At 44.2% G+C, this 12,676-nt stretch overlaps 1 protein-coding gene across 6 annotated transcripts in view; it reads right to left on the reverse strand.

The window, feature by feature from the left end:
- ACSL5 (acyl-CoA synthetase long chain family member 5) overlaps positions 1–12,676 on the reverse strand; it is a 49,149-nt gene that overhangs the window by 19,714 nt on the left and 16,759 nt on the right. For 5 of the 6 annotated variants that reach the window (XM_060286361.2, XM_030842519.3, XM_060286360.2 and 2 more), the window contains 2 exons: positions 6,471–6,655; positions 2,745–2,850 (listed from right to left, as the gene is read on the reverse strand). In XM_060286361.2, coding sequence (XP_060142344.1) covers positions 2,745–2,850; positions 6,471–6,626 — 262 coding nt within the window. In that variant the 5' untranslated portion in view covers positions 6,627–6,655. Of the gene's footprint in view, positions 1–2,744; positions 2,851–6,470; positions 6,656–6,835; positions 7,046–12,676 lie in introns of those variants that run through there. The other variant, XM_070043900.1, reaches the window with a different exon arrangement.

A 12,676-nucleotide genomic window follows, 5' to 3' on the forward strand; every position in this document is an offset into this window, starting at 1 on the left:
GACAGCTTCAAGCTCACTCAGTAAGTGGCAGAGCTGATGAAGGTGGGAAAAACTATACTGCATCTCCTTATCACTTCCCTGTTGATGAAAATACTAGCAGAGGCCCATGACCAAGGAACAAGTCAAATAACTGGCCCAAAGGGGAACCAATTGGGGTTTCATTCAACTCTGTGCCCTAATCAGCTTCAGTCTGATTAGCCAGAGTCCTGACCAGGCAACAGCCTAGCCTTTGATTAACTTAAGCAACTTAGATCTTCTGTTCTAAGACGTGGCCATCTAAAAAGAATCCACCCATTAACAACTTCTCAGCAAAACTGGGTCCCAAAGCTGGATAGAGTTGAAACTCCGGCATGCAGAATCCCTGGAAAGCTTTGTTAAAAACTCATATTCTTAGGTCAAACTATCTGGAATTCTAATTCAGTAAAACACAGTGGAGGGCTTCTCTGGTGGCACAGTGGTTGTGAATCCGCCTGCCAATGCAGGGGACACGGGTCCGATCCCTGGTCCAGGAATATCTCACATGCCGCGGAGCAACTAAGCCCGTGAGCCACAACTACTGAGCCTGCGTGCCACAAGTACTGAAGCCCGCATGCCTAGAGCCCATGCTCCACAACAAGAGAAGCCACCGTAATGAGAGAAGCCTGTGTACTGCAATGAAGAGTAGCCCCTACTCGCCCCAACTAGAGAAAGCCCATGCTCAGCAACGAAGACCCAACACAGCCAAAAATAAATAAATAAAATTAAATTTAAAAAAACAACAAGGTGGAGCCAGAGGATCTATATTTTAAACCTTATCTGCAGGTGATTCTCAACATGGATCATCTACTGGGTAGGGGTTAAAGATAGAGGTCAGGGCTGATGTATTCAATCCCAGTTGTAGACAGACATGTCATTTTTCTATGGAAATAGCCAGGATGGATTTTTCAAGCCTACTTACATGAGAAGCCATTTTAACTTTATCTGTTTAGTTTAAATTGAGTCTTGAAATAAAATTTCTAAATGAAGCAGTGTTATGTGCCACGTATTACACGCTCAATGACTTGTTTCTAGTTACAATAACAACACGTGCTCAGTGAAGAAAACTTCAAAAAATGGAAAATCCCAAAGGAAAGTCTATTGTATTAGCTATATACTATCTTAAGTTGTCAAATAAATAAAACTAATGGTTGCATTGGTTTGTGTTTGTTATTTGCCTGGAAGTCTAAATCAGTACTAATTTGGAGCCAGAAATAGTAAGTACAGTCCCCTTTAGAGACTTCAGATATAAGTTTTCTTTACAAAAACCTTTCCTTGTCTGGAGGTGCAACAACTTTTATAAAACACTTAAGAGCTGACGTAAAATAGAATAATCTAGCCAGATAGACAGATTTAAATTTCAGTATCAGTGTCAACATTTTCTAGCTCTGTCTCCTTTGAAATGTTCCTGAATCTCAGAGTCTCTGTTTCCTTGCTTTAAAAAATGGGGGTGAGGGGCTTCCCTGGTGGCGCAGTGGTTAAGAATCCACCTGCCAATGCAGGGGACACGGATTCCATCCCTGGTCCAGGAAGATCCCACATGCCACGGAGCAACTACGCCCGTGCGCCACAACTACTTAGTCCGTGCACCAAAACTACGGAGCCCATGTGCCACAACTACTGAAGCCTGCACGCCTACAGCACAGGCTCCTACAGCCTGTGCTCCGCAACAAGAGAAGCCACTACAATGAGAAGCCCGTGCACCACAACAAAGAGTAGCCCCCGCTCGCCGCAACTAGTGAAAGCCCGCGCGCAGCAGCAAAGACCCAACGCAGCCAAAAGAAACCAAACAAACAACGATGTCGCAACTAAGATGAGACGCAGCCAAAACAAACAAACAAATAAATATTTAAAAAATAAAAATAAATAAAAATGGGGTGATAGCAACTAACCCCTGTAGGGGAAGATAAAGTAGATGCTATCCGTGCAATACGATAGGCTGGTTAGCACTCGACTATTAAATATTGTCATAGTCGTAATTAAAAGGCGGAAGGGAAGGGATGAGAAGAAGTCACAGAGGTAAACCTCCGCCTGGACTGAACATCACCCAAAAGAAAAAAGTTATAGGGAGAGTTATAAGCCAGTTGATTTTGAAAGGAAACCAGTGTACCTAGCATCATGTTCAATGATACAAGACAGAATTACTGAGCCTTGATATTTTCCAAATGACCCTACCAAAGGTCACGTGGTGATGTTTCTAAGAAAGTCCAAAAGATAATTACCTTCTGTGATACTATGGGCAGCAGCATGGGCCAGCAGTATGGCACTGGGGGCAAGGGCGACGTAAGAAGTCAGGAGGTCTGCATACTAATTCTGGCTCAGATTCTATAATGCAGGGAATTGCATTTATGAAAAGCATGTTCCTAAACAAATATAATGTACTAGTGAATTAATCAAAATACTTTCCTACTGTTAACTCTTTAACAACAACTTGGCCAGGAAGTTCTCCTTGTGTTAAGTGAGAAATAGGTTCAGAGAGGCAAAGTCGTTTATGTAAAGTCGCACAGCTGGAAATAGAAGAACTGGGTTTCAAACCCAAGTCTGTCCTACTACACAGTTTACAGCACCCATCCTGATTCTGTGCTCACGTCCCCTCCACGCTGTATTTGTGATTCTTCTTGGACCACCACATTTAAACAGCTAGAGTTTTAGAAGTGAGACTGGGAAGGAGAGGTACGGAACAGGACCCCACCTTGGTCTTACAGGCAAGGTGAGACATCCAGGCTTACCAGACACAGCAAGTCCTCTTTGGAAAACTTCATACATCGTCTTGGCATCTGAGAAGTAGTAACGTATTAGGTCATTGTCCTGGCAAGGACCTCTCCGTGCTCCTCCCTAAGACACAAGACCAAGTTTAGGTTAAGACTGAGTCTTTCCCCACCCTTTCCAAACCCTTATGGATTGAACTGAAAAGAACATAAACACTGACTATTGAGGTCACAGCGATGACCCTTTTAGTACTCAGTCAATCAATTTTTTAAATCTCCAAATTGTGGTGTCTTCATATCAGAGAAATCCAGAGGTTGTCACAGTTATGTTTTTGGCAATCTCCCCCCACCTCCCTAGGCATACACACATGTGCATGCACACACACACACACACACACACACACACACACAAAAGAGATAATATTATAGTTATATCGTTTTAAAAAAATCATGTTAAGTTTAAACATCTATCAAATGCATACTGTGTTCCAGTCACTGGGCAACTACTGTAAATGCAAAGTGAGTTAAGACAAAATTACTGCCCATGAGCGCCCCATAAATGAGAGTTTTTGGAGCTGGGATAGGGTGAGAAGGGAAAAACATGCAAATATAATACTGTGATGTACATGCTGTAATAATGGTTTTGGGAGATGAATGAAGTGAACAATTCTGTATCAAGTAGAAATGCTACAGAGAAGAAATAACATTTCAATAGAGACTTTGAAGATAAGTAAGCATTTACCAAAATGATGAGGTTTCGTAGAGCAGAGGGAAAGGAGGATAATTCAAAGTGAAGGAATAACCTGAACAAAGGCACAGAGGAAGCAACAAGGATTTACTGTATAGCACAGGGAGTTATACAGTGTCTTATAATAACCTATAATGGAACATCATCTGCAAAAAAACCCAAGAAACAAAAAACACTATGCGTGGCTTCCCTGGTGGCGCAGTGGTTGAGAGTCCGCCTGCCGATGCAGGGGACACGGGTTCGTGCCCCGGTCCGGGAAGATCCCACGTGCTGCAGAGCGGCTGGGCCCGTGAGCCATGGCCACTGAGCCTGTGCGTCCGGAGCCTGTGCTCCGCAACGGGAGAGGCCACAACAGTGAGAGGCCCGCGTACCGCAAAACAAACAAACAAACAAACAAACAAAAAACACTATGCTGTACACCTGAAACTAACACAGTATTATAAATCAACTATACTTCAACTAAAATTAAAAAAAGAAGGTACAGAGGCAAGAAAGCACACTGAAGATTCTGGTGGGCAGCTCGAGAACAGGGTATTTGAGAAAGAGGGAGTAGCTAGGGACTTGTCCAGAAATGTCAGCGGAACTACAGGATCAGGCCCTGATTTAGATCCTGGAGCTGCAGTAAGAGCTATAGGCATGGTTCAACCTTCATGAAAGTTAGTTTAGAGAAGCATAGGCATCAATTAAATAAGCATTCAAAACTGTAAATTATTACCAAGGTAAGGGCTATAAAAGTACAAGGTAATCCATGAGGCTATAACAAGAGATCTGACTTAATCTGGAGCACCAGGAGATTTCCATCAGATGTGACATTAAGTCAAGACATCAGAAATAAAGTTCTTTTGGGACTTCCCTGGTGACGCAGTGGTTAAGAATCTGCCTGCCAATGCAGGGCCCACGAGTTCGAGCCCTGATCCAAGAAGATCCCACATGCCACGTAGCAACTAAGCCCATGCGCCACAACTGCTGACCCTGTGCCCTAGAGCCCGCATGCCACAGCTACTGAGCCCACGCACCTAGAGCCTGTGTTCCGCAACGAGATGCCACTGCAATGAGAAGCCCGCGCACCACAACGAAGAGTAGCCCCCGCTCACTGCAACTAGAGAAAGCCTGCGCACACCAACGAAGACCCAACACAGCCAAAAGAAACCATTAAAAAAAATAAATTAAAAAGAAAAAAAGAAATGAAGTTCTTTTTCTAGAAAAGAAAGATGGGGTCTTGCTGTCTACTTACATAGATGGACTGAGGAAGAAGGAAGAACGAAAGATGATTCAACTCAACTTTAGGCAATTGGGTAAGAAGAGATGCATTTAACTGAGATAGAGCAGGAAGGGAAGCGGGAAAGGGTGCATGCGTGTGTGTGTGTGTGTGCGTGTGCCTGTGCGTGTGTGTGTAAGGGAGAAGACATGCAGTACAAAGATGTGTGGAGCCTGAGGTACCTGAGTGTCACTGAGATGGACTGGAACTCAGGTGAGGTCAGAAGTAGAAAGTCAGATTTGGGTGTCATAGACTTTTAGGTACATATTCATGTCATAGAAGAGGAGGGGTTTTCTCAAAAGAAGTGAGGATTGAAAGCAGGGACTGGCAGACTATAATCTGGGGCCAAACATAGCTTGTCACTGTTAAAATAAAATTTTATTGGAGCACAGTCATGCGCATTCATTTACATATTTTCTGTGCTTTCACGCTATAACGGCAGAGTGGAGTAGTTGCGACACAACCCACGTGGTCTGCAGAGCCTAAACTCTTCACTATCTGGCCTTCACAGAACATGTTTGCCAACCCCTGCTTTAGAGGAATCAAGAGATGGTGAGACCGACACGGTAAGATGAGGAGAGGAAGGAACTTAAGTGACAAAGAAAGAAATCTTTCTTTCTTAGGAAGAAATCTCATTGAAGGATACGATGAAAGGCAAAAGTAGAAGTTTCAGGAAAGAAGAAGTGTCAAGTCAATTGAAAGGAAGAGGCTGAAGAATCACTGAATTAAGAAGTTAGATTATGAGCGATGCAGAGAAGTCTGGGGAGATGGTAGTGATAAAGGTCAGATCTCAGTGAGCTGAAGTTCAGAAGAGGGAATCAACAAATGGACTGCTCTTAAAGACTCTGGGGGAAAGGGAGGATTGAAAAGAGATGGTGGCCTGAAGCAGCAGGACCAGCAGGACAGGAAGATGCTGCTAAAAATCTTCCAAATAAAAGGGAGGCAGGCGGAGAGTGGAGGCAACTTGGAGTAAGATTCCCGAGTAGAAGAACAGAGTTTGTAAAAACATCAGAAGGGGTTAGCTTTACAAAGGAACAGGAATGCTTTTTTTCTCTGAAAAGGGTTGAAGATGAAAAATCATGAGAGAACATTCTTGGAGCTTTCCCTTAGCTCAGAGATATAGGAGGCGGTGTGATTTGCTGAAAAGTCAGGGAATGGAGGGGAAAAGCCCAGCTCCATGTCTGTCGTTTTAAGAGGGAACATTACCTCAAAGCTGGTATTTAACTCAATAACTTCTTTACTATTCTCAGACACTGGGTGTCTTGATGAAAATGTTCTCCTGTCCCCAAAGTACTGACTCCCTCATCTAGATCATGGGTCAGCAAACTTTTTCTGTAAAGGACTTTGTAAATGCTTTAGGCCCCGTGGAACACATATGATCTATCACTCTTTTTAATTTTTTTTACATATCCCTTGAAAAATATAAAAAACATTCTTAGCTTGCTACTCACACAGAAAAGGGTGGATTTTGCCTGCAGGCTGTAGTTTGCCAACCCCAGATCTAGATTACTGGCATCATAAAACCAGTAAAAGCTGTGATTTCATTTTTATTACGAAGGAAAATATGCCATGACTAGAAAGTTTAACTTACAGATTTTGGGTAGTTTTGCTAACCAAAAAGGCTTATTTTCCCATACTACCCCCCGCCCCACCCAAGTCTCCTTCACCAGTGATCCTCAAGTCTTGAATTCGTTTGTGCTTGATCAAGTTTGACAAGCTGAAAAGGTGCTGGGTAAGTTACCTCGAGTCCCACCGATTGCTTGTTCAGATCAACAACAGGCAACACGGGCCGGGGTCTGTTAATCAGCCACAGGAATATGGCGGCTCCAAAGGTCAGGACGCAGATCAGTGCCGGAGTCGGAAGTGGGGAAAACAAGAAGTTAAAGATAAAAAGCATCTTTGTGAATAGCAGCAGGAAATTCAGGCCTAAAAAAAAAAGAAGGAACGAAAAAGTTAGAGGAAATGGTCGTACATTTTTACTCAATAGCTCTGTGTTTACAGAAAGAACACACACACACACACACACACACACACACACACAGCTTCTAGCCCTCCAAATAGCCAGGGTTGGACCACTTTAGCAGCTGAATTTCTCCCACTGTTTACCTTAACACTGTCAAGAATAGTAGAATGCATTCTCTACCCTTGCTGCTTGACTGTCCTCCCACAAGGCAGAAAGGATCAAAGGAAACAGGTTAATCATTTTCCAGACAATTTTGAGAAAGGACTACCCTTTAATTTTTTGACTGACAAAGCCTAGAAGCCCTCTGGACCCAAAATAAGCTGGTAGTCAGAGGAGGGGGCTCCAGAGAGCTCCCCCTGCCCAAGCAGAACGAGGGTCACAAAGGACTCTTGCAACTGCCTCTCCCTAGTATAAACCAGACAGAAGAGGGAACCTCAGGAGAGGTGACATCACCCATCTTAGAAATTAAGCATTCTCGGGCTTCCCTGGTGGCGCAGTGGTTGAGAGTCCGCCTGCCGATACAGGGGACACGGGTTCATGCCCTGGTCCGGGAAGATCCCACATGCCACGGAGCGGCTGGGCCCGTGAGCCATGGCCGCTGAGCCTGTGCGTCCAGAGCCTGTGCTCTGCAACGGGAGAGGCCACAACAGTGAGAGGCCCGCATACCGCAAAAAAAAAAAAAAAAAAAAAAAAAAATTGAGCATTCTCCTGTGAAAGACATTTCCTGCTGGCCAGATATGCCTTGCTCATTGCTTTCTTTTCTGAGTCATCAGGAGGGTCTCAGAAATCAACAGAACCACAACTTGCCAGGTCCAAAGTCCTCTCCTCCAGGGAGCCTGGAGGAACCATTTTTATTGGAGGCAACTTTAGCCAGGTCTGCAGGAAGGATGCAGGAGAATGGGCCTGACACATGGTAGCAGGTGAGCATTGAAGATTCAGGCCAGGAAGTGATCTCAGCGAACCAAAAGCAACAGTCTTCCCCCACAACTCAGCTTTTCTTGTAGTTTCCAGCTTCAAACTACTCTAACAGGAGGCATTAACATTTGAGTGGGTCCTAGGAACTCATTCTCGCTGAAGCCATCTCTCTCAGCTCTTGCCTCACAACTTTCAGACTTGACTAGGACAATAACAGCATCAAACAAATGAGCATCAACTCTATGCCAGGCACTGAGCTGGGTTGTTTGCATGGATTATCTAATGGAAATCGCATTTTACAGAGAAAGCAAATAGAAACTCCCAGAAGTAGTGACTTGTCCAAGGTCACTCATCATTTGCCACTGCTGCTTCCCTGTTAAAATCTGCAAAATCACAACCCATTTTTTCCTTATAGAGTCTAGCCACAAGGTTCAAGGAGACTGAGTTCATCTGGCCCCTTACAGGTCACAGCAAAGGCATTTCAGATTTTGTATTCTTTAAAGTTTACTGCAACGCCCTATATCTCAGAGATGAAACTAAACGTTCCTACTCAAAATCAAGAGAGCAGAGCAAGTCCAATAAAAAGTCATAGCCACCCTCAGAGCTTTGGGACAGCTGCCATTAGCTGGCACCTGGAACTTTTGCCACTAAGGGAAACAGTTCCTTCCACTTTAACAAAGGCTTTAAAGCCTAGAAATTTTGTGTGGGAACCATAACAGTCACAAGAAACCCTGAGTCACTTTTCATCATTTTTCTACCCCTTGATTGGTTATTCCTGAGTTTGGAGTAGTCCCTTTCCATTTTATGGAGCAAAATTGAACTTCCAGAGACTGGGATGACTGTCTCAATTCTTTGGTTTCTTCCACATTGTGTTTAGGTAAAGAAAAAGAAGATTAAAAAAAAGCCAGATCCCAAAGGTGCTAGTTTACCTAACAACAGGTGCTATTATGACCACCTGCCAGGATTCTGAGAGCTGGGATTTTTGGAATCCAGCCTTAGCCAAAATTGTGTGGTAAGGCAGTCCAGGAGGCAAAGCATATTAGAGAGCCAGCCATGCGGGACACCATTCCAAGGCCGGCCACCCACTTCAGGCTGAGAAGGGCGGCTGCCCCAGGGGAAGCTGCAAAATTCACAGGACAGGTAGCAATGCCAAAGGAAGAGGGAACTGCTTTGTGCTCAGCCATCTCTGCCTCCTGCCAACCCCTGTCCTCAGCCTGGGGTACTGCCACCAGTCTGGTGCTACCTTAGAATCTGGGGTTCTGCCCTTTGCCTTCGTCCCTCCTCAAGTGAAATATTCTTACCTGCACCTCCCTGCTTGGATACAAGAACAGATTGTTGCACTGAGGACTTTTACCCTCTTCTTACACATGGCAGCTTTATATTTCAGTTGGAGACATAATGGGAGACTTTGCAAACAACGTCTTCAAAAGAGGGTCTAAAGGTGAAATCTGGCAGTGTGGGAAGGGGGAAGAGGGAGGGTGAATTGCCTGGCAGGTAACACAAAGGGAGGAGAGAGAGAAAGAACCCATGACCAGTCTAAAGGTGGCACCTGCTGTCCACCCCGGCTGATTCTTACCATGTAGTAATGTGAGCCCAGGGTCACCAGATGGTCAGATTCTTTACTCCCTAGAAAACCTGGAACACTGGATTTTTATGAAACCTCAATTTTAACTTCTGGCTCTATTAGTAAGGGTCTGGTATGGGATAAACGAAAACACATCTGGTGTAATCCGGACCACGGTCTGCCAATTCTTGAGCACTCCTTTTAGGTGAACTCCTGTCCTATTGCCCACAGATGGGATGAGCCTGGCCGCTTCACTACCTTGCCTGCACTGGCAAGGGACTTTATTTGCAGAAAACACTGAAAGACGTATTTGTCAACTGAAATAGCTTACTCACTTTGTTTGTTACTGCTGACCAGGTATCCAAATAGGATATACACAGAATTTCAGATGCTTCCTCCCTGCCTCCCCACATTTTAAAAAATGGAGGTAAAATTCATATAACGTAGAATAAACCAGTTTTAAAATGTACAACTTAGCAGCATTTAACACAGTCACAGTATTACATTCACAGTGTTGTGCAACCGCCATCTCTAGTTATTTCCCAAACATTTCGGGGCCCCAAAAGCGGAAACCACGCACCCATTAAACTGTAACTCCCACTCTCTCCTCCCCCTCACCCCGGGCAACTACTAATTTACTTTGTTTCCATGTATTTACCCATTCTGAATATTTCGTATAAATGGAATTATGTAATATGCGACCCTTTGTGTCTAACTTCTTTCACTCAGCATAATTTTTTTTTTTTTTTTTTTTGCGGTACGCGGGCCTCTCACTGTTGCGGCCTCTCCCGTTGCGGAGCACAGGCTCCGGACGCGCAGGCTCAGCGGCCATGGCTCACGGGCCCAGCCGCTCTGCGGCATGTGGGATCCTCCTGGACAGGGGTATGAACCCATGTCCCCTGCATCGGCAGGCGGACTCTCAACCGCTGCGCCACCAGGGAAGCCCTCAGCATAATATTTTTAAGGTTTATCCATGTCTAAGGTTTAGCATGTATCAGTACTTCATTCCTTCTAATGGTTGAAGAATGTTCCATTGTATGGATAGACCACATTTTGCTGATCTAGTCATCAGTTGGTAGATATTTGGGTTATTTCCACATTTTGGCTGTGGTGAATAGTGCTGTGAACGTTTGTATACAAGTTTTGTTTGAATACCTATTTTCAGTTCTTTGGGGTAAATAGTAGTGGAAATGCTGGGTCACATGGTAATTTTATGTTTAATTTTTTGAAGAACCACCAAACTGTTCTCCACAGTAGCTCTATCATTTTACATTCCAACCAGCAATGTAGAGGATTCCAATTTCTTTACATCCTTACCAACATTTGCTGTTTTTTTCTTTAAAAAAAAATAATACCCATTCTAATGGGTGTGAAATGACATCTCATTTTGATTTTGATTTGCATTTCCCTAATGACCAATGATGTTTAGCAACTTTTCATGTGCTTTTTGGCCATTTGTATTTCTTCTGTGAAGAAATGTCTATTGCAGTCCTTTGTCTATTTTTAAATTGGGCTGTTTGTCTTTTTGTTGTTGACTTGTAAGCCTTCTTTATATATTCTGATACTAGAACCTTCTCAGAAATATGATTTGCAAATATTTTCTGCCAACGTGTAGGTTGTCTTTTCACTATCTTGATAGTCTCCTTTTTTTCTTTTTTTTTTTCCGTACGCGGGCCTTTCACTGTTGTGGCCTCTCCCGTTGCGGAGCACAGGCTCCGGACGCGCAGGCTCAGCGGCCACGGCTCACGGGCCCAGCTGCTCTGCGGCATGTGGGATCTTCCCGGACCGGGGCACGAACCCGTGTCCCTTGCATCGGCAGGCGGACTCTCAACCACTGCGCCACTAGGGAAGCCCGATAGTCTCCTTTTTAATGCACAGCACACACACACATTTTGAACCTAGGATGCTAGCACTAGAGAGGATTTGCATCATATAACATAATTTGTATCATATAACTCTCTCACTGTTTAAATGGGAGAAACCGAGGGTCTGAGAGAAGGCAAAACCTTCGGGTTACACCAGTACTGGACTGGTTGCCATTCTAAACTTTAGAAACTATGAACACTTCCGGATATGTTCAAGTAAACAAGGGGAGAAGCCACCATCTCTCTCGTCATGTGTCCTGTGTCACTCAAATTACAATTCTGATCGGTCACTCCACGGAACCCCTGCAAGCTTTTCCTCTTCCCTTAACGTCACTCCCAGTTGGGAAAGAATGGAGTAAGGACAAGTGCAATAGCAGTAAAGAAAAGAGGAAGGAGAGCTGTGTTACACTGTATCTGGGAGTTCTTGTTTGAGGTTATCTACAGATGTTTGAACAAGCCACAGGGTTGCCCCAATTGGAAAGCTTCCTCCGCTTTCTGATGTGGTAATAGTGACACGCCTTAGTCCCATACCCCAGGATGCCCATCTGTCCTCAGCCCTTCCCCTTGACTCACTCTCCAGGCCCCTCACTTCCTCTGTGGTTTGAATGGCCACAGCCAACATTACTCATCTGGCTCCTGACGTGTTGAATTCCCAAGCTTGCTGAAGGACACCTCCTGCCTTCATACCTGCTTGCAAGCTCCCAGGACCAGCCTTGGTACCTAGGTTATGACCACCCCATAATCAGCTTTGGGTTTTGCTCCTTTGAAGATTTGGGGCAGCATGTCTTCATTGTCCCGTTTTCCTTGGATAAAGTCCTTAAATGACCCCCTTCTACTCTAATATTCATGTTTTTGGTCAACTATGTTGATTGCTACGAATCTTTCAGAATCTCCCTATAATCTATAAATAATTTGTCTTCTGATAGTCCCTTTCACTTAAAAGATTTTATTTTTCTGCTGTGTATTCTGCTCTTCAAGCATAAGTCCACTCCCATCTTAGGGTCTCTGTATCTGCTCTTCTTTTTGCCTGAAACACTCTTCCCCAGATCTGAAATGGTTGTGTATTGCTTGTAGCTCAGATCTCAACTCCAATGTCATTTCCTCAGAGGCTCTCTCTGATCACCCTATTTAATATTGCCCTTTCCACCTCAGTCACTGTCATGGACCCTGATTTCTCTTCTCCATGTCACTGTTTGCTATCTGAAATAGTCCTAGTCCCTTATGGTCCACTGCCCCTACTGAATTGATGCTTTAATCGGAACAAGGATTTTTGTTATGTTCACTGCTGTGCTTCCAATGCCTGCACCATGCCTGGCACAGAGTAAACTTTCAATGAGTGGTTGCTGAATAAATGACCAGTTTTCTAGTTCAGAATTACCTGTTCTAAATACTCTCAGTTGACCCACTTCTCCCTTAATAAACTCTCCCACCCCCAAACTCTCCAATCTTAAATTATCGAAAGTCACTCTGGACAATCTTGAGATAGGTACTCCTGATCAATATTTTGGCAGGGTATTAGGTTCGGGATGATGGATGGTGAAAGGATGTATTTCTAACATATATAAAAAACCAGTCAGGATCAGTCTGCTCCTCCAGGCTTGGAAGAATCTGCAGGATGGATCTTATCAAATGAAGTCATC

This window comes from Globicephala melas, chromosome 16 (genome assembly GCF_963455315.2).
Source record: "Globicephala melas chromosome 16, mGloMel1.2, whole genome shotgun sequence".
Lineage (NCBI taxonomy): Eukaryota > Metazoa > Chordata > Mammalia > Artiodactyla > Delphinidae > Globicephala > Globicephala melas.